Raw genomic sequence first — 21,293 nt, forward strand, 5'->3', positions numbered from 1 at the left:
GGGTCTGATAGCGGGTCAATGATTGAACCAGGAACCACATTTTTAGCCGATGCGTTTGTGACATGCTAAGGACATCCGCTAGAGGAGTGGTTTCCAAAATAGCAGCTAGGCACCAGTTGTAGCTGCGAAATTGGTCAGCAGATACTATTTCCAAATCCCATCTCACAAGATTACCCATTAAGGGTTCTCGCTTATTCAGTAGTGAGTTGGAGAAAATGGCGAACAGATGGGGCAAATCCAAGATTCCTTGATTGCTAGAGGACAGGAAAGTGGCATCACATTCTTTTGCGGTAAGAGGCTGCTCCAGTGATTCCCAACTGTTTCGTCCTTACAGTGGAGCAGCTACTCAAGTCTCATCTCTTTGGAAGATCTCAGTCCTTTCGGCCTAAGAAGCCTAATAAAGATGCTTGCTCCAGGATTACTTTGCTTATTTATAGGCTAGAAGTTATATTTGTTCTCTGAAGGTACCAGTTTGGGGGGACTCACAATCAAGCCCTCTTATTGGATATATTTGATATAGAAGACCTGGCTCATCACTCAATTTCTTACTTCTATCGCCAATTGCTCGATCTGAAACATAGTATTGATTTTGGTTCTGTGCTTGCTACTTGGAAAGCTGAATTGATGTTAGATCTCACTGACCATCAAAATGCACTTTGTTTTAAGAGAAAAATCTGCTACAAATTCTTAATGTGCTATGTTTGGTCTCAGCAGAAAGCATTCCGCTTGCTAGTTACGGATTCTGAGATCTGTAGCAAATGTAAATGTTCTGTTGGCACCTTAGGGCACCTGTTTTGGAGTTGCCCAAAGATAAACCGTTTTTGGAAGCTAGTGGGTCAATATATTTTTCAGATTACAGGTGAACACCTTCCCTTCCAGGTTGATATACTTTTTAATAATTTGCGGAGGGAGGCTTTAGGTAAAAGATTCCTCCGGTTATGTATTAGGAAAGTTTTGATGTTGGCAAAAAAAGCTATACTGCAACATTGGGTGGGGGAGGTTCTCCCTACTCTAACATTGGAGGAATCAAATTCACACTATGTACCTGAATGAAAAATATGTTGATAAATTTGATCTGACCAGGTAGCGCAGGGTTTTGGGGGTTGTGTTTTTTTTATTGTTTGTTTTTGTTTTTCCCTATTTGGGAATCTTATTTACAATCTTTGTCCCATAGAGCTAGACGTGTAATACTCAGTGACTACTGATTACCTTTTCTGACAACCTTGTTGGATAACACTTTTGACAGGTTAATGGTTGGGGGGTGATTGGCAGTGAGAAGGGTTTGCTTGGAAGGGGTATGGTACATGCTTGGTATACAGACATTGGGAAGTGTACATCAATGTGTCTGATCCTGTTTCTGTTATGTGATTCTTTGTTTTGTACCTGTTTGAAATTCTTTAATAAACATATTTAAACATAAATCAGAAATAAAATACAATCATAATACAATAATCATTGATTAATATTCACGTATAAGTGAACTTTACATGCATAATTTTTTTTTAAATTGCTGCAATAGTATGTTATATTTACATGTTTATCTCCTTTGAAAATTACCTCCTTTGCTTTTCTCTGGAGATCTGGCAGCAAGAACTTTGATAAATGTTTTATTATGATTGGCTTTTTGTTCTTTCCATTGTAGAGCCCTGACGGTGCTCACCTCACCTGGGAGCCTCCATCAGTCACTTCAGGCAAGATCATTGAATACTCCGTGTACCTGGCTATCCAGAGCAACCAAGCAGGTGGTGAGCAGCGGGCCTCAGCCCCAGCCCAGCTGGCCTTTATGCGAGTCTACTGTGGACCCAGCCCTTCCTGCCTGGTTCAGTCCTCCAGCCTTTCCAACGCTCACATTGACTATACCACCAAACCAGCAATCATCTTTCGCATTGCTGCCCGCAACGAGAAGGGCTACGGCCCAGCCACCCAGGTCCGATGGTTGCAAGGTGAGTGACTCGCATGCATGTATTTCAATGGGAGGGAAAACCCCAAAATCTCCTTCTTCCCTCCCCCCCCCCCCCCCCCCAATGTATTCATGCATTATCATCTTGGCAACCCACCGATTGACCTATGTATATCTAAATTTCAGAGTCCAGCAAAGATGGTGCAGCTACCAAGCCTGCCAGCAAACGCCCTGTATCCTCTCCCGAAATGTAAGGACCAAATTTGCTATCTATCTTTGTTTTTCTTTAGCTGGAGAAGAAAAAACTGTGACCAGAGCTGAAATAGGTGGTGTGTCCCAAGCAGCATGTCTCTCCCAACCAGCGTCTGCAGTCTGGGGGAGTAATCATGGGCTTTATGGAGAAGAGTGGGTCACCCTAGTTGCCATCTATTTCTATCCATTAGGTGTATGTTTTCTCCAGGACAAGTAGGATAAAAGCCACACAAAGGTGACATCTGACTGCACTGAGATGGAAAAGTACTCTGAGTTCAGAAAAAATTCTTGTTTTCCTAGCGTGTAGCAGATGGACTCAAAACAAGTGGGTATAGCGTGCTCGTGCTAGCAGTTTGAGACGGATCTGACGTCAGCACGGGTACATATTCCCCGCAGGAAGTGCAGCAACTCAGTAATTTCCGTCTCCAAAGCAGTTTGGAGCTTCCTTACGCTCGCTGAGCGTTCTTCCAAATTATAACGACTAAATTTCTTAGAAGAAATCCTACCTGAAGACGAGCCCCACACTCCTGCGGTGATACCCTCAGGTCCCTCCCCCAGTTGAGTTTCCCGAGGTGATTTCCATGGTCCCTCGGAGATGAGTGCCTCGGTCCGGTGGCCGGATCGCGGCAGGGACCTAGCCCCCGAGTGAGAAGGGCTCGGGCGCAGCATAGAGGCAGCCTCGGTCCCTGTGAGGACTTGGCCCCCGAGCGAGACGATGTTCGGGCGCGGCTTAGAGGCAGCGGGTGCACTTCCTCGAGCGCGGCGGTGACGGTAATCACCCTCTCCCCCCCGCAGCCGGAGACCGCCCAGGTCGCAGCCGGGAAGCGCCGAAGATCAGGTAAGGTGTACATCTTTACTTTACTGGTCTCCGAAGAGCGAGGATTAGCAGGGTCTGCCTACGTGGCACCCCGCCAAGGAGGTCGCCATTTTGCCTGCTCGCCAGTCCTTTCGGACCAGGCACAACAAGAGGGGAACCGGCTTGGGGTCGGGTCCCGGCCGCACCCCACAATGAGAATCAGCCGACCCATCTGGGGGAAGAAGCCGTAGGGGGCAGGCTAACCCTATTTTACCGCAGGTGGGTCGAGATTACTTCGGACCAGTGGGTCCTCGCCATTGTCCGGGAAGGGTATTACCTGGACTTCCTTTATCTCCCTCCGGACAAGTTTGTGGAATCGCCTTGTCCGCCCCTCAAGAGGGCGGCGCTGGCAGCTACCTTGGAGAGACTCCTGTCCCTAAAAGCCATAATCCCAGTGCCTGCATGGGACATAAATTCTGGGCATTACTCCATTTATTTCATTGTCCCCAAGAAGGGGGTGCACCTTCAGACCCGTCCTGGACCTCAAGTCTGTCAACCAGCACTTACGGGGCCCAAGATTTCGCATGGAAACTCTGCGGTCCGTCCGAAGTGCAATACAGCCATGGGAGTATCTCACATCCTTGGATCTCTCAGAGGCCTATCTACATATCCCAATTCATCGGGATCACCAGCGTTACTTACGCTTCAAAGTCCTGGATCAGCACTTTCAGTTCCGGGCTCTACCCTTCGGGTTAGCCACCACGCCACGGACCTTTACCAAGGTAGTAGTAGTGGTGGCGGCGTCACTCAGGAAGGAAGGCATTCTTGTCCATCCCTACCTAGACGATTGGCTGATCAGGGCAAAGTCACCGGAGGAGAGCCACCAGGCAACCAACAGAGTTATATCTCTTCTGGAAAGCCTAGGACGGGTAGTCAACATACACAAGAGTTCCCTACAGCCTTTGCAGTCGCTGGAATACCTAGGTGTCCGATTCGACACTCAGGAAGACAAGATCAGCCTGACCTCCAGGAGGAAATCGAAACTCCGGGATCGCTTGCAGAATCTGCTAAGCACCGCTCGGCCCACAGCTTGGGATTACCTACAGGTCCTCGGCCTAATGGCCTCCACTCTGGAAGTGATACCATGGGCACGGGCCCATATGAGACCGTTACAGCGCGCCCTCCTATCTCGGTGGCGCCCACGATTACAGAACTACTCCGTGCATCTACCTCTACCGGCCAGAGTAAGGAATCAGTTACGGTGGTGGCTGCAGCCCGGCCACATGAGCCGGGGATCAAGGATGTCCTCCCCAACCTGGACCCTGCTCACTACAGATGCCAGCCTGAGCGGCTGGGGAGCACACTGCGAAGAGCTAACCGCCCAGGGGCGGTGGAACAGAGAAGAGTCGAGGTGGAACATCAACAGACTAGAGGCACGGGCGGTCAGGTTAGCCTGCCTGCAATTTGCCCGCAGACTTCAAAACAGAGCAGTCAGAGTGATGTCGGACAACGCCACCACGGTGGCATACATCAACCGACAGGGCGGAACCAGAAGCCGACAGGTATCCTTAGAAATAGCCCCCCTGATGGCTTGGGCGGAGGCGAATCTTCAGGACATCTCCGCCGTCCACATCGCCGGGAAGGACAACACCACGGCAGACTTCCTCAGCAGAGAAAGCCTAAACCCAGGGGAATGGCAGCTGTCGCCCACAGCTTTCCAGATGATTGTGGATCAGTGGGTGACTCCGGGCATGGACCTACTAGTGGACAGGTCCAACGCTCAAGTACCCAGATACTTCAGTCGCAGACGAGATCCTCTCTCCCAAGGGATCGACGCTCTAGTACAACCATGGCCTCAGGGGATTCTGCTATATGCTTTTCCTCCATGGCCCCTGCTGGGCGCCATTATACACAAGATTCAGCGACACAGAGGCCTAGTTCTTCTAGTGGCCCCGGACTGGCCAAGAAGACCCTGGTACGCAGACATGAGAAGACTGCTGGCAGGGAATCCACTACCCCTGCCTCCACCCAGGGACCTGCTGCAGCAAGGTCCCATCCTCCACAAGTATCCAGCTCAATTCTCTTACGGTCTGGCCATTGAGAAGGCTAGACTGAAGAAAAGGGGATACTTGGGGCCGGTAATAGATACACTCCTCCGAGCACGCAGGTTCTCCACATCACTTACATATATAAGGATCTGGAGGGTATTTGAAGCCTGGTGCGACACTCACAGCACCAATCCACATGCCGCCAAAATCCCTATCATTTTGGATTTCCTGCAAGATGGACTTCAGAAGGGTCTGTCCCTCAATTCCATCAAGGTTCAGGTGGCAGCGCTATCCTGCTATGGTCCCAGGAGTGAGGGCAACAGCATTGCCACACACCCAGACGTTTCACATTTCCTAAAAGGAGTCAAGCACATTCGCCCGCCACTGAAGTGGCCAGTGCCCCTGTGGAACCTCAACCTAGTTTTGGAATTTCTAGCGGGACCCGCCTTCAGACCCCTTCGAGGCCTGTCCCTCCGTTTGTTAACCTTGAAGATGGTGTTCCTGCTGGCCGTATGCTCAGCATGCCGCATCTCAGAGCTACAAGCGCTGTCCTGCCGTGATCCGTTTCTCAGAATCACTCCAGAGGCTATCCATCTTCGCACGGTTCCTTCCTTCTTACCCAAAGTAGTCTCACACTTCCACCTTAACCAAACCATATCCTTGCCAACCACGGAAGGTTTGAAGAAGTCTGAAGAAGGTCGAATTCTGAGCCATCTCGACATCGGCAGGCTGCTGTCCAGATACATGGAAATGTCGGAAGCGGTACGAAAGACGGACCACTTGTTCATCCCTCACAGCGGGAAGAAGCAAGGGGAAGCGGCTTCACGGGCAACCATTGCCCGCTGGATCAAAGAAGTTATCAAGGCGGCTTACGTAGAAGCGGGAAAACCACCACCTCTACGGGTCAAGGCTCACTCTACCAGAGCGCAGGCGGCCTCCTGGGCAGAAACTAGGATGTTGTCGCCAGCAGAGAGATGTAAAGCGGCAACGTGGTCCTCCCTCCATACCTTCTCCAGATTCTATCGTCTGGACGTCCAGGCCAGGGAGGACACAGCATTTGCGAGGGCAGTCCAACACGGACCTCAGGCAGCCTCCCGCCCAGTCTGGGAGTAGCTTTTGTACATCCCACTTGTTTTGAGTCCATCTGCTACACGCTAGGAAATGTAGAGATTACTTACCTGATAATCTCGTTTTCCTTAGTGTATGCAGATGGACTCAGCATCCCGCCCGGCTGCCAGTATACATGGGGATTCCCCGACTCACGGTAAGCCATGTTTTCCTATATAGGGCATCCACCCTGCCGGGCATCGACACCTTCCTGGAAGATGTAGTAGGCCAGATTGACAAACTAAAGAGTAGCAAATCACCTGGACCGGATGGTATGCATCCTAGGGTTCTGAAGGAACTCAAAAATGAAATTTCTGATCTATTAGTTAAAATTTGTAACCTATCATTAAAATCACCCATTGTACCTGAAGACTGGAGGGTGGCCAATGTAACCCCAATATTTAAAAAGGCTCCAGGGGCAATCCAGGTAACTATAGACCAGTGAGCCTGATTTCAGTGCCGGGAAAAATAGTGGAAACTATTCTCAAGAACAAAATTGTAAAGCATATAGAAAGACATGATTTAATGGAACATAGTCAACATGGATTTACCCAAGGGAAGTCTTGCCTATCAAATCTGCTTCATTTTTTGAAGGGGTTAATAAACATGTGGATAAAGGTGAACCGGTAGATGTAGTGTATTTGGATTTTCAGAAGGCGTTTGACAAAGTCCCTCATGAGAGGCTTCTACGAAAACTAAAAAGTCATGGGATAGGAGGCGATGTCCTTTCGTGGATTAGAAGCTGGTTAAAAGACAGGAAACAGAGAGTAGGATTAAATGGTCAATTTTCTCAGTGGAAAAGGGTAAACAGTGGAGTGCCTCAGGGATCTGTACTTGGACCGGTGCTTTTCAATATATATATAAATGATCTGGAAAGGAATACGATGAGTGAGGTTATCAAATTTGCAAATGATACAAAATTATTCAGAGTAGTTAAATCACAAGCAGACTATACATTGCAGGAGGACCTTGCAAGACTTGAAGATTGGGCATCCAAATGGCAGATGAAATTTAATGTGGACAAGTGCAAGGTGTTGCATATAGGGAAAAATAACCGTTGCTGTAGTTACACGATGTTAGGTTCCATATTAGGAGCTACCACCCAGGAAAAAGATCTAGGCATCATAGTGGATAATACTTTAAAATCGTCAGCTCAGTGTGCTGCAGTAGTCAAAAAAGCAAATAGAATGTTAGGAATTATTAGGAAGGGAATGGTTAATAGAACGGAAAATGTCATAATGCCTCTATATCGCTCCATGGTGAGACCACACCTTGAATACTGTGTACATTTCTGGTCGCCGCATCTCAAAAAAGATATAGTTGCGATGGAGAAGGTACAGAGAAGGGCAACCAAAATGATAAAGGGGATGGAACAGCTTCCCTATGAGGAAAGGCTGAAGAGATTAGGGCTGTTCAGCTTGGAGAAGAGAAGGCTGAGGGGGGATATGATAGAGGTCTTTAAGATCATGAGAGGTCTTGAACGAGTAGATGTGACTCTGTTATTTTCACTTTCGAATAATAGAAGGACTAGGGGACATTCCATGAAGTTAGCAAGTAACACATTTAAGACTAATCGAAGAAAATTCTTTTTAACTCAACGCACAATAAAGCTCTGGAATTTGTTGCCAGAAGATGTAGTTAGTACAGTTAGTGTAGCTGGGTTCAAAAAAGGTTTGGATAAGTTCTTGGAGGAGAAGTCCGTTAATGGCTATTAATCAATTTTACTTAGGGAATAGCTACTGCTATTAATTGCATCAGTAGCATGGGATCTTCTTAGTGTTTGGGTAATTGCCAGGTTCTTGTGGCCTGATTTTGGCCTCTGTTGGAAACGATGCTGGGCTTGATGGACCCTTGGTCTGACCCAGCATGGCAATTTCTTGTGTTCTTATGTTCTTATGTTCTTCCAGTTGAGGACACTGGCGGTCTCCAGCTACTATCAATCGGTCAGGGTAATCATGTTCATTTAATCGATCGGTCAGTCACAAAGATAGCCATAAAGCTTTTGCAAAGAAGATTACTGAGTTGCTGCACTTCCTGCGGGGGTATATGTACCCGTGCTGACGTCAGATCCGTCTCCAACTGCTAGCACGAGCACGCTATACCCACTTGTTTTGAGTCCATCTGCATACACTAAGGAAAACGAGATTATCAGGTAAGTAATCTCTACATTTTTCTGACCATGTGTGGATAGGAGTTTTGCCGGCCCCAGGAGCACTCAAGGATGGTCAAGGGGTTCACTCCTCGTTGCCTCTAGTGGGCAGACATTTGCAACTGTTCTACAAAGCATGAATCCATATCGCTGAGGACCAGTGGGTCCTAGCAATTATTTGGTATGTTTATGCTCTTAAAGTGGCCTCTCCAATTTCAGATGCTTTTATCTGGTACCCCTGTAGTTAATCCACAGAGAAGGTCACCATTCCGGCAACTATTGATCAGTTCCTTCAACAAGAGGCAATTGTTCTGGTACCCTTGCCAGAGCTGAGGAAAATTCAGTACTCCATTTATTTTGTGGCTTCAAGAAAGAAAGGTACTTTCCAATCAATTCTAAAACAGGTCAACAGATCACTTCGGTTTCCCATTTCTGTATGGAAAACTGTGGTTGGTGTTTGGCTGTAAAGAAAGGGGAGTTTACTTGATCTCTTACACCGCATCTTGGAGCACCCTGGAACTGTGCCTCCAGTCAACAGGAAACTGACGCCACATACCAGGAAGCTCCAGGTTTTCAAAAGAGCCAACTACCCCACCAATCCGTAGTGGTGGAATCCACCCAGAAGAAGGCTAAGAGATCTCGGCCTCACTCTTCTGCCTGGCAAAGAGCAAAAGTCATTGGACACCTTAGGCCACAGAGTTTTCCAGGGATCCATGCTCATGGCCCGTATAGCAGCCTACCAGCTTTATGTGACACAATACACAAGAAATCTCTGGAAACAAGTCCAAGACTTCTTGGAAACCCTGCCTGAAGGATTGTCCTCCATCCTCCAAAAGGGATTTGAAGCTGGGAAACATGAATTCAGGGCAGCATATGATATCTTTGACACTGCTTCCAGAGTATCAGTGGCAGGAATTAGCGCCAGGCGTTGGGCTTGGCTAAAATCTTCGGACTTCACCAGGAAGTTCAAGACAGGTTAGGAGACCTTCCCTGCACAGGGGACAATTTGTTTGGTGACAAAATTCAAGAGGCAGTGGCACAACTCAAAGGACCACCACGAAACCTTGCGCCATGGGAGACCACCTGTGCCACTTTGCCAACAAATGGCACACAATCACCACCGACCAATGGGTCCTTTATATAGTAGCCCATGGTTACCATCTGAATTTTCTTACACTACCCTCAGACTCTCCACCACATCCGGCATGGAGTCTAACCAACCACACTCCATTCCTCGAGGCAGAGCTCTCTATCCTCCTGTAGTCCAAAGCCGAGGAACCGGTTCCTCAAATGCAGCGAGGAAGAGGGTTCTACTCTCGAAATTTTCTGATCCCAAAAAAAATCTGGCGGCATACATCCCATCTTGGACCTTCATGCCCTAAACAAACATCTTCGCAAGGAGAAATTCAGGATGGTCACCTTGGGCTCCATGCTCCCTCTCCTACAAAAGGGAGATTGACTATGCTCTCTAGATCTTCAGGAGGCTTATGCCCATATAGCAATATCCCCTCCTCATCGAAAATATCTGATTCATAGTGGGTCACCGACATTTCCAGTACAGAGTGCTGCCGTTCGTCCTGGCATCAGTGCCCCGCGTATTCACGAAATGTCTGGCAGTCATGGCAGCTTACTTGAGACAGCACAGTATCCATATCTACCCATATTTAGACAACTGGCTACTCAGGAGTCCATCCAGGGAAAGAGTGCTTCATTCCCTCCGTCTAACCATACAACTGCTACAGTCGTTGGAATTTCTCATAAACTACCCCAAATCTCATCTTACTCCGTCACGCACCCTCTCGTTCATCAGAGCAAATCTAAACACCATTCAAGCCAGAGCGTGCCTCCCCTGGGACTGAGCACGCACACTGACAACTTTAGCCAAAACAGTAAAGACTCACCGCACTACTACAGCTCGTCAACTGCTAACCTTGCTGGGACACATGGCATCTACAGCAATGGCGTAGCCCGGGTGGGCCTGGGTGGGCAGTTGCCCACCCAACCAGAAGAAGAGCAATGCCGTCGTAGGATCCGGTCCCCACTGCTCCTCAGTCCTCCTCCGCCCGGGCTTAAAATGCTGTCAGCCTGGGCAGAACGCGGCAGGACAGCTGGAGTCGGCGGCACCAGCATGGTCTCTTCTTCCCGCCTCTCCATGGCCCGGAAGCGGAAGTGGTGAGCAGCGAGCGCGTGTGCGGGAAGAAGACCATGCTAGTGTAGTCAGCGTCGGCCCGAAGAACAGAAGAGAGGCGTGGCCTGAAGAATGTGCAGCACGGCTTGGAGGAAAATGAAGAAGATCGTCAAACCCCGCCGCCAATGGGACTCCTCCTCTGCGAAGGCTGAAAGTGAAGTAGGTTGCTGCTGCCTTTAGGGTTGGACGTGGAGGAGGCTGTAGCTGCTGCTAGTTCGGGGGGGGGGAAGTTAGTGAATGAGCAAGCATGTGTGTTTGAGATCCTGTGTGTGTGTGTGTGTGTGAGTGAGATAGCATGCATGTGAATGATTGAGAGCAGGTTTAGGTGAGGGAGTATGTGATTGAGAGCCTGTGTGTAAATGAGAGAAAGAGAGAGAGCTTGTGTGTCTTTGTGTGATTGAGAGCTGGTTTAGGTGAGAGAGTGTGTGGTTGAGAGCATGTGAGTCTGTGTGTGATTGAGAGCATGTGAGTCTGTGTGTGATTGAGAGTATGAGAGTCTGTGTGTGATTGAGAGCATGTGTGTCTGTGTGTGATTGAGCTGGTTTAAGTGAGGGAGCCTGTGTGTAAATGAGAGAAAGAGAGAGCATGTGTGTCTGTGTGTGATTGAAAGCTGGTTTAGGTGAGGGAGCCTGTGTGTAAATGAGAGAAAGAGAGAGAGCACATTTGTAAGCATGTGAATGAGAGTCTGTGTGAGAGAAAAGGACAGCATGTATGTGTGTGATTGAAAGCCTGTGTGTAAGCGTGAAAAGATAGAAACAGCATGTGTGTAAATGTGTAATTAAGAGCCTATATAAGTGAGAGAGAAAAAACATGTATATATGTGAGCGATTGAGAGCCAGTGTGTGAGAGAGAGAAAGGAGAAAGTTGCAAGCAAACCATCCCTCCTCCTGCTAGTTCAAAACAATTTCAGGGCACCTGGATATCAAACATTCTCAAGAATACAGAGCAAAAAAATTTTGTATCCTTATTATTTTTCATTACTTGGTCTTTGTGTCTGCTATTTTGAAATATTTTATTGGTATCTAGACATTTTTTATATGATTTTTTAATTATTGGATATTCCATTCATCAGCTGTTTTGAAATCTGTTCTTTTTATTAATATGTTTTACTGCTACTGATTTTATATTTCTTGATTTGTTTTATAAGGACTGGTGATGTTTCTTTTTTTCCTTTGTTACACTGCATACAGAGACTGGCTTGTTGCGGTTTCCAATTCAGTTTTTGTCTGCATGCTTCTAGTTATGCGTTTTGGTTTCTTTATTCTTTGTTAGGTGAGGGTCAGCACATGTGATTCAAGTGAGGGTTTCTGCTGGCGTGTAGTTTCTGTGTAGGGCTCTATAGCAGCCTGACTTGGTCCGTTTTCCTAATAGGAGATGTATTGGTGTCTTAAGGCCTGGTGTAATATTTTCAGTGTTGCCTTTTCTTAGGTAAGGTGGTTACTGTTTAAGTGCTGGAAATTGGTGCTGTTTTGGTGTGGGATGTTTACTATTTATGCAATTTCTGTTCAGACGGAATATGTATCTTTCCTTGTGTCATTCTTAACAATAAAAATAATACTGGACCTTTATTTTTTATTTCCGCCGTGAATTGTAATGAGCAGTGTGTCACACATGTGAGCATGGTCTGTCAGCTGTATCACGATGGGGAAAAAGGTTGAGAACCACTGCATTAAAGAGTCAACGTGGACAGGAAGGGGCCAGAAAGGTCGCCGTATGATTCCATCCCCATGGTGGCAGAAGTAGGACTTTTGTGTGGGTAAGAATGGGAGCCTGGGCAGGGGGGTGAGAGAGTGAGAGCTTGTGTGTTAGGGAGTCTGTAATAGAAAGTGTGTGTGTGTGTTTGAGGGAAGAAAGGAAGAAGACAGTAGGAGAAGAGAGACACTGAAAAGGATTAGGAAATGAGTGACAAGGTAAAAATGGGAAAAAGAGACCAGGACCAATAGATTAGAAAAGTAAAAACATCAGACAACAAAAGTAAAAAAAAAAATTATTTTGGGATTTTAGCAATTGGACTATGCCATCTTTGGAATGTGCATTTCTTATATTTTTTTAATTTGGCTCTTTCTTCAGTATTCCACTGTTCAGAGTCTAGTTTCTCGGGCTTTCTATTTTGGTTTTGTCTGCGTGTTTCTGTTTCTAATTTGTAGTCTCTTATTTCTATATTAGGTAAGGGTTGGTCTCTGTTTTGCCTGTGTGTGTGACTGAAGTGCAGTATTTCTGCTAGCGTATAGTTTCTCTGTAGTAGTCCAGCTTGATAGGTGATATATTAATGTTCTAGGGTCTGGTTTAGTATTTGCATTGCTACTTTTTCATAAGGTTGCTGTTATTTGAATCCTGAGAGTCAGTGCTGTGAATGTATGGTATGTCAAGGTTCTAGATGTCTCTTTGCAGGAGTTTGTATTACTTCACAAAATAGCAGTGGAGGGATTATTTTGCTGAGGTGACACCAGAATTTGAATATTCTTTTTTACATGTTAACATAAGAACATGCCATACTGGGTCAGACCAAGGGTCCATCAAGCCCAGCATCCTGTCTCCAACAGTGGCCAATCCAGGCCATAAGAACCTGAAAAGTTCCGAAAAACTAAGTCTATCCCATGTTACTGCTGCTAGTAATAGCAGTGGCTATTTTCTAAGTGAACTTAATAGCAGGTAATGAACTTCTCCTCCAAGAACTTATCTAATCCTTTTTTAAACACAGCTATACTAACTGCACTAACCACATCTTCTGGCAGATGTGGTTAGTGCACATCTGCCAGAAGATGTGCACTAACCACAATTCCAGAGTTTAATTGTGCGTTGAGTAAAAAAAGAACTTTCTCCAATTAGTTTTAAATGTGCCACATGCTAACTTCATGGAATGCCCCCTAGCCCTTCTATTATCCGAAAGAGTAAATAACCAATTCACTTTTACCCGTTCTAGACCGCTTGTGATTTTAAACACCTCTATCATATCCCCCCTCAGCCGTCTCCTCTTCTCCAAGCTGAACTGTCCTAACCTCTTTAGTCTTTCCTCACAGGGGAGCTGTTCCATGTGAATTGTCCTAGCTCTGCTCTGCACCTGTTCTGGTGTTAAATGCTGTTTTATTGTAGTTATGATGATTTCTGGCTTTCTGCAAAGAGGATTCAAGAAAACAATACATTAAGTTTTGTTTTATTACATGATTGGATCTGATTGTTTTTCTTTGCTTTTTACATGAATACTTGTGCATTTTTAAACTGCAAAAAATATAAAATTAATAAATTTTTAATGCTGGTAAGTGCTGGAAATAATTGAGGTAAAATATTTTAAAGTTTCTTGCATGATGCATAATGGCTGTTGCAAACTACTTAGAAAGCCATTGCAGGGTGCAGTATATGGCATTATTTATCAATAAGAATACAACTAGTAGGTCTCACACCTACATGCCTATAGCCCACCCATGTTAATCTTATGCCCACCCAAAAAATCAATTCTGGCTATGCCACTGATCTACAGTTCACATCACCCCAATGGCTCGACTAGCCATGAGAGTGACACAATGGACTTTAAAGTCCCAGTGGTCCCAATCAAACCAAGATCTGTCACAGATTGTCCACATGACCAGCCAGCTTTGCCACTCACTAGCTTGGTGGGTACAGGACTCCAATCTCCAGATAGGACTACCTTTCCAACCACCAAATCCTCAGATTACATTGACTACAGATGCCTCCAACTTAGGTTGGGAAGCCCATGTCAACAGCTTACAAACCCAGGAAACCTGGACCAAGGCGGAAGCGAACCACCAGATACATTTTCTGGAGCTCCGGGCGATACAGTATGCCCTATTCACATTTCAAGATTGCCTATCCAACAAGGTAATCCTAATTCAAACAGACAGCCAGGTAGCAATGTGGTATCTCAACAAGCAAGAGGGCACAGGCTCTTACCTGCTATGCCAAGAGGCGGCGCAGATCTGGGCATGGGCTCTCACATTCCATGCTTCTGAGAGCAACCTACCTGGCGGGCATAAACAATGTGAAAGGTCTGGCTGAGACGGTCTGCTTTCACCCCACAAATGGGCTCTAGATCCCACTGTAGCAAACAGAATTTTCCACCAGTGGGGGTCATCCGTACATCGACCTCTTTGTGTCGTTTCACAACTGCAAAATAGACTGCTTCTACTCTCTGCACCGCAGCCGCAAGACACCACCGATGGATGTCTTCGCCCACTCGTGGAGCACGGGTCTTCTATACGCATATCCTCCTATTCCACTCATCAGCAAGACTCTCGTGAAGTTACAACACAACCGGGGCACAATGATCCTCATAGCCCCATACTGGCCATGACAAATTTGGTTTCCCATTCTATGTGACTTCTCAGTCCAGCAACCAATTTGCCTGGGCACAGCACCAACTCTAATAACGCAGAACGATGGACTGTTGTGTCATCCAAACCTCCAGTCTGTCTCTGACAGCATGGATGTTGAAAGGTTGATTCTGCAATCCCTTAACCTTTAGAACGATGTGTCCCAGGTCCTCGTAGCTTCATGGAAGCCTTCTACTAGGAAATCTTACCATTCAAAGTGGAACAGATTCTCCTTGTGGTGCACGACAAAGGAAATAGATCCTTTTTCCTGCCCCACAACAAGGTTCCTGGACTGCCTCTGGCACCTCTCATAGTCTGGCTTACAAACTTTTCCATCCAAGTACATCTAAGTGCCATAGCCACTTACCATAAAGGTATAGGAGATGCCCCAATTTCGGCACAACCCCTTGTAGGGTGTTTTATGAGAGGCTTGCTGCAACTGAAGCCTCCACTGCATCCCCCCAATTGTGGCATTGGGACCTCAGTGCTGTGCTAGCACGGCTCATGCGACCTCTGTTCGAGCCCCTACACTCCTGTGAGCTCCGACATCTCACTTGGAAAGTGATCTTTCTAGTGGCTATAACATCAGCTCGCAGAGTCAATGAGCTACAGGCATTGGTAACATACCCACCTTATACAAAATTTCTCCACAATTGTGTGGTGCTCCGCACTCACCCTGAATTCTTACCAAAAGTAGTGTCTGATTTCCACTTAAATCAATCCATAATACTACTCACATTTTTTCCAAAATCTCACTCATACCAGGTGAGCAGGCTCTGCATTCCTTGGACTATAAGCATGCTCTCGCCTTCTATTTAGACCGCACTGCAGCCCATAGGAAGTCCACCCAACTCAGTCTCTTTTGATAAGACCAAATCAGGAGTTGCGGTGGGCAAGCAGACCCTGTCCACCTGGCTGGCAACTGTATTTCCTTCTGCTACCAACAAGCAGGCCTTCCGCTACAGGAACACATGAAAGCGCATTCGGTTAGGGCCATGGCAACGTCGGTAGCGAACCTCCGGTACCTATTGCTGATAACTGTAGGGCTACTACTTGGAGCTCTCTTCATACCTTCGCAGCTCATTACTGCCTCGACAAGACTGGCAGGCAGGATTGCATATTTGGCCCGTCTGTACTGCGTAATTTGTTTCCAGTTTAATAACCCAACTCTTCCTACCTACAGCCCACTGTGAAATTCAGGCTGCCCTACATACCCAACAGCACCCTTGTTGTTGTGCCTGTTGCACATTGTTGGGTGCTGCTTGGTTGACTCTGTTCAGGAATCCTGTAGCTTGCTATTCACCCATATGTGAGGACTACCATCCTGCTTGTCCTGGGAGAAAGCAGAGTTGCTTACCTGTAACAGGTGTTCTCCCAGGACAGCAGGATGGTGGTAGTCATGAAACCCCCCACCCTCCACCCCGCAGAGTAGGGTTCGCTTATGTTTTATTATTTTATTTTTCACTCATACTTTTTGCTACAAACGAGACTGAAGGGGGACCACTTGTGGCTGCAGGGTTAGTGGCATGCTCAGTGTGCCAGTCAAAGTTCTAGAAACTTTGACAAAAGTATTCCATGATAGGGCTCCATACAATGATGTCATCCATATGTGAGGACTTACATCCTGCTGTCCTGGGAGAACACCTGTTACAGGTAAGCAACTCTGTTTTATTGCAACTCGAAATTTGTCTCTGCTATAGTCTCTCCTTTTCATTAACACTACTTCCTAAACGTTAGATTATCTCACTTGCCAGATCCTTTGAAAAAACGTTTTGGGGGATCCTGCAAGGAACTCTGATGTTGACTGACATCTAAATTCAATCTAAACTATCTGGTATCCTCCTTCCTACCTATCATTGGTTATGGAAATTTTCGGTCGGTCAGAGAGAGGAAGATTTTTACCAATTGTAATAATAGTGGCTTATCAGTTTTTGCTCATTTCCTTGAAGCTGGGGGGAAGGATGGTTTCTTTGAGACTGTTTGTCAAAATGTGGGAGGGTGAGCTGAAGGCCAGTTTAGCTATTTACAGATTAGACACTATTTGTGTTCATTAAACCAAGCTGATCTTCAAGCTACTAAGTGGGAGGTTCTTCAAGATTGGTCTGATTTGGAAGTTCCTAGCAGATATACTATCTCTTCTCTACATAAATCTTTAGACCTTTCTCTTTAGAAGGATTATGGCACAGGTGAACATAAGAATTATACACAGTTTCCCTTCCAAACGTTTATTGCTTGCTTTGGTTATATATGCAGGTTTAAAAATATGTGAATACGTGAAATGCAGTATAATTGGCAGGTGCAAGGGTATTGGGCACCCTAGACAACACCCCCCCACCTGTTTCAGTGCCGACTGTGTGCTTCTCAGGGCGCCAAGCCATAGGGGGCGCCGAAGAGCAGCCACATGGTGCCGCAAGCGGGGCCTATCCCACTCGCAGCAAGGAGAAATAGAAACAGTCGGCGCCGAAACAGGTAGGGTTGCGCGACACTGTGTGCTTCTCAGGGCTGCTCGCGGCCCTGAGAAGCGCACAGTCTCTATTTCTGTTTGCCGCGAGCGGGATAGGCCCCGCTTGCAGCACCACGTGGCTGCTCTTCGGCGCCCCCCTACTGCTCAGCGCCCTAGGCGACCACCTAAGTTCACCTAATGGACGTGCTGGCCCTGAGTATAATCTTTTGTCTAGATCATACATTTCCCAAAGTCAGGCCTGTTTAGCGGGCTTGATAGATTCTGACACATGCTTAAAATATAAATTGATTCCTGGCACACTGGGTCATTCCTTATGGTTTTGTGATCGTATTTGTGTCTTTTGGAAAAAGATAATGTTGAGAATATTCTTTCAATGTAATTGCCTTTTCTGTACAAATTGTGATTTTTGGTATCCTGTCTGAAGGTAATCGACATACAGCTGTACAAAACTTGTATATTTGTAAGGTCTTCGTAGTAGTCAGGACTGTGATTCTTTATTTCTGGCGACAGGAGTCAGATCCTCCTTTGTTTTGGAGGAATGCAGTGTACAGTTTACTTTTGGTATTCACTAGGAAGACCAGCTGTCCTAGACAGATAAAAGAAACATTGGATATTTGGATTCCATACATTTCTTCCTTGCCACCACATGCTAGGAGCATGGTCTTGAATAATTATTGACATTAGTATTGACTATTCCGGGGTTTTGATTTTTTTTGGATAATCAGTGGGTGGCTACCTACCAGTTTGCATAATTGCAAGATTTCCTTTCTGTTGGGAGGGCGGCAGAATATATTGAGGGTATTCAGTATCTAATTATCTATGTCATTGTAATAGCATGAGAAGCTCAGAGTCGAAGCTACTGTGCCCAGTGTATTTACTGTTAAAATTTTCAATAAAATATAAAAAAGGAGGCAGTCCCTGAGGTGAAAGCTTTGTGCACCCTCCCTCAGTTGAGCAGGGCCTGAGCCAGGGGACTTCAGGATTCTCTGCTTGGGGTCGGCTAGATTTTCATTACCTCCCCTCCCCCGCTGCTCTTCACCTTTCCTTCAGCTGTCCCCTTTTCTAAACGTCTGCTCCTTTTAAGTTTTTGACTTTGTACAACATGAGCATAAATGAAGTTTAAAAAAAAACTAACTGGAAGGCAGCGAAACTCTAGGGACCTTGGTGGGAGAGGCGACTGCGGCTAGATTGAGCTGCAGAATGCAGGGATAAGTTGTATAAATAGTTTTTTTTTCTCAATTGTGGCAGTGACTTGAAGGACCAGGCAGCTGCGGCAATGAGGTAGAAATGGCAACCATAGCAGAGCATGTGAAGAAACCCTCACTCTGCACTGCATGTAGCTTAAAAAAGCTGTGGGAGGAGGGGGTAGGTGGCATCTAAACTGCTGCGACTGCAATAAAGACAGGGGAGAGATCCAGGTGAGCAAAAGGAGTCTGCCAGGCAGCCTGTTCCCATTGGGCCTGAATCTGAGTGGGAGTGGCAGCCATATTGGGGCCGCAGGAAAGTGAAGGAGAGCTTGGACTACCTTAACTGAATCTCGAAGAACAGGCACCGGGAGTGTCTGCCTTGGATCCATTCTCAGCAGAAGCAATTAAAGGCAGTTTCTTCTCCCTCAAATACAGAGGCTTCTTCCTTGGCCTGGGCCTCCATTTCCAGGGAACTTTTAAATGTTTGCAGCAAGTCTTTTGTATGGGATAGAATGCTGTTTCAGCATCGACTTTGGATCTTCCAGCTCCCCCCGGATTAGCTGCAAGCCTGGGGATGAGGAAAATGGATTTGGAGGATGAGGTTTTTTATGATTTTGAATATTCTCTGGATAGTTTTAAAAGTATACCAGACATTGGTAGTGAAGAAGAGTTGCAGGAGAGAGAATTTTGTGCTGAGGGCGAGCATAGTATGGCTGTTTCTCTTCCATAAGAAAAAACTGGTATCCTGATTTCTCAATCTCTGTGTGCATTGAATATTGTGGAGAATAAGAAAAAGGAGACTTCCAGCTCAGCGCAGGATCCAATTGTGGTCAGTATTAGAAAACCTAAGTCCTTTTCCCTTACTCAGGCTCTGAAGGTTCTGATTGATCTGGAATGGGTGTCTCCAGAGCGAATTTTAAGGGAGGTCGCTCTCTGACCAGACTCTATCCCTTGGTTTCCAGAAAAGGGACAGACTTCCTTAGTCTGTTTGACTAGAAGGATTACGATCCCAGTCTGTTTAAGGACACACAAGATGGAAAGTGACTGTGTTAAAACAAGCCTTTGAGGCAGGTCAGTATAGGGCTGCACAATGGGCTCAAGGAGGCGGTAGAATTGGAACCGGGAGCAGTATATTTTGCAGATTCCTGCTTTGATTTGGTGCAGACATCTGCAAGAGTAGCAGCCTCACCATTGGTGGTTAGGAAGCTCCTCTGGCTATGCAATTGGTCAGCAGATTCAGTATCTAAGACCAGTTTGACGAAACTTCCATTTTTGGGGCAGCTGCTCTTCAGAGAGGACCTGAAGAAAATATTGAAGGTTTGGGGTGAGTTCAAGGTGCCGAGACTCCTGGAGGACAGTCAAAAGGGTTCTTCACATTCTCTACCACTCCAAAATAAATTTTAGGCCTCCAGGAAGTTCAAACAGGGGAGATTCACTAATGCTCAGAGTCCCATCCTTTTGGCAGGTATCAGTCTTTTCAGTCAAGCAAGAGAGAGGAGGTAAGGAAAGATCCTCAAGGTCAGGTTCCTCTCAAGGTGCCCATTGAGTTTTTTGTGACCTAGTCTCCAGTTTCAGAGATAGATTGCAATCTATCACAAATTTACCAGTTATGGGTCTGAATTACATTAGATCAGTGGGTCTTGGAGATCATTTGAGACAGTTACACCTTAGAGTTTCTCCTGGCTGGTTACAGATGTTTTATGGTTTCTCCTTGTCTCTGCTAGCATATGAGAAGCCATAAAAACAGTGCTCACATAACTTCTCTGAAGGCATTGGTACCAGTTCCAAAGACCAAATGGGCGCTGGGTTGATATTCCATTTATTTTGTGGTTCCGAAGAAAGAAAAAAGTTTCTGTCCCATCCTGGATCTGAAGCAGGTCAACGGGTTCATGCAGATGATTCATTTCAGAATGGAAACATTGAAGTCAGTCATTCTTCATGCAGTCAGACCAGTCCAGACTGGTTATGCTCACTAACCAATAGATGGAATCAGAGACCAACAGGTTTACTGATGTCACCCTTATATGCATCTGTGCAGACTTCAGCCTGTCAGTATATTCTGTCTCCAGATGGTAGGCGAACATCCTGTGCTGTTAATTAAAATCTGGTTAGGGTGCTAATCCAGTCTGCAATGGGTACCAGTGTACCTGGAGATTTAAAGAGGAAGGAAATGGTAATAGTCAAAGATCAGAACCGTTGACCAGTGTGAATCTTTCATTATTCCAATAGAGGAGGTAAGGTAGGGTCCTTGGGGTTGGGTCCCTTCCGCAGCACCTAATGAGGATTAGAAGTATTTTCTGCTGTTCTAGAGGTAGGTGGCAGTCTGTCAGAGATGGGTCCAAATTACATCAGATCTCTGAGCCTGGAGGATCATACAGGATGGCTAAGCCTTAAGGTTTTTCACATTCTGTTTCAGATTCCTTATGGGTTTATCCTGGCCCTCTGCTAGAAAGCAAATTTATTGTAAATGAGATGTGAAGAAGAATTCTACTCCTTAAGGTGGTAGTACTGGTCCCAAAAGTCCAGTGGGGTCTAGGTTAGTATTCCATTTCTTGTGGTTCCAATTCGGGATCTGCAGCAGGTCTACAGACTTATGAGATCTCATTTTCAGTTTGTAGGCCCAATCCTGCAGTTTAGCTGGAGCTGCAAGGACCTTTTGAAAGTAATGGTAGTCATGGCAGTGGCGCTCCGCTAGGAAAAGATATTGGTGTATCCTTGTCTGGATGACTGGTTGATAAGAGAGCCACCATTCTGAAGAGTACTAGTCGACAGTTCCATTTTTTTTAAATTTTTTGCACGATCTGAATTGGTGAATTAATATTCTAGGGGCGATCTGCAGCCTTCTTCAGCTCTGGAGTATCTGAGCGCTAGTCA

The 21,293-nt window shown here is 46.1% G+C and overlaps 1 protein-coding gene across 1 annotated transcript in view; it reads left to right on the forward strand.

Annotated features, from left to right (window-relative positions):
- HCFC1 (host cell factor C1) overlaps positions 1-21,293 on the forward strand; it is a 465,140-nt gene that overhangs the window by 418,969 nt on the left and 24,878 nt on the right. The window contains exons 25-26 of the mRNA XM_029609928.1: positions 1,643-1,943; positions 2,087-2,150. Coding sequence (XP_029465788.1) covers positions 1,643-1,943; positions 2,087-2,150 — 365 coding nt within the window. The remainder of the gene's footprint in view (positions 1-1,642; positions 1,944-2,086; positions 2,151-21,293) is intronic.

Source organism: Rhinatrema bivittatum, chromosome 1 (assembly GCF_901001135.1).
Source record: "Rhinatrema bivittatum chromosome 1, aRhiBiv1.1, whole genome shotgun sequence".
NCBI lineage: Eukaryota > Metazoa > Chordata > Amphibia > Gymnophiona > Rhinatrematidae > Rhinatrema > Rhinatrema bivittatum.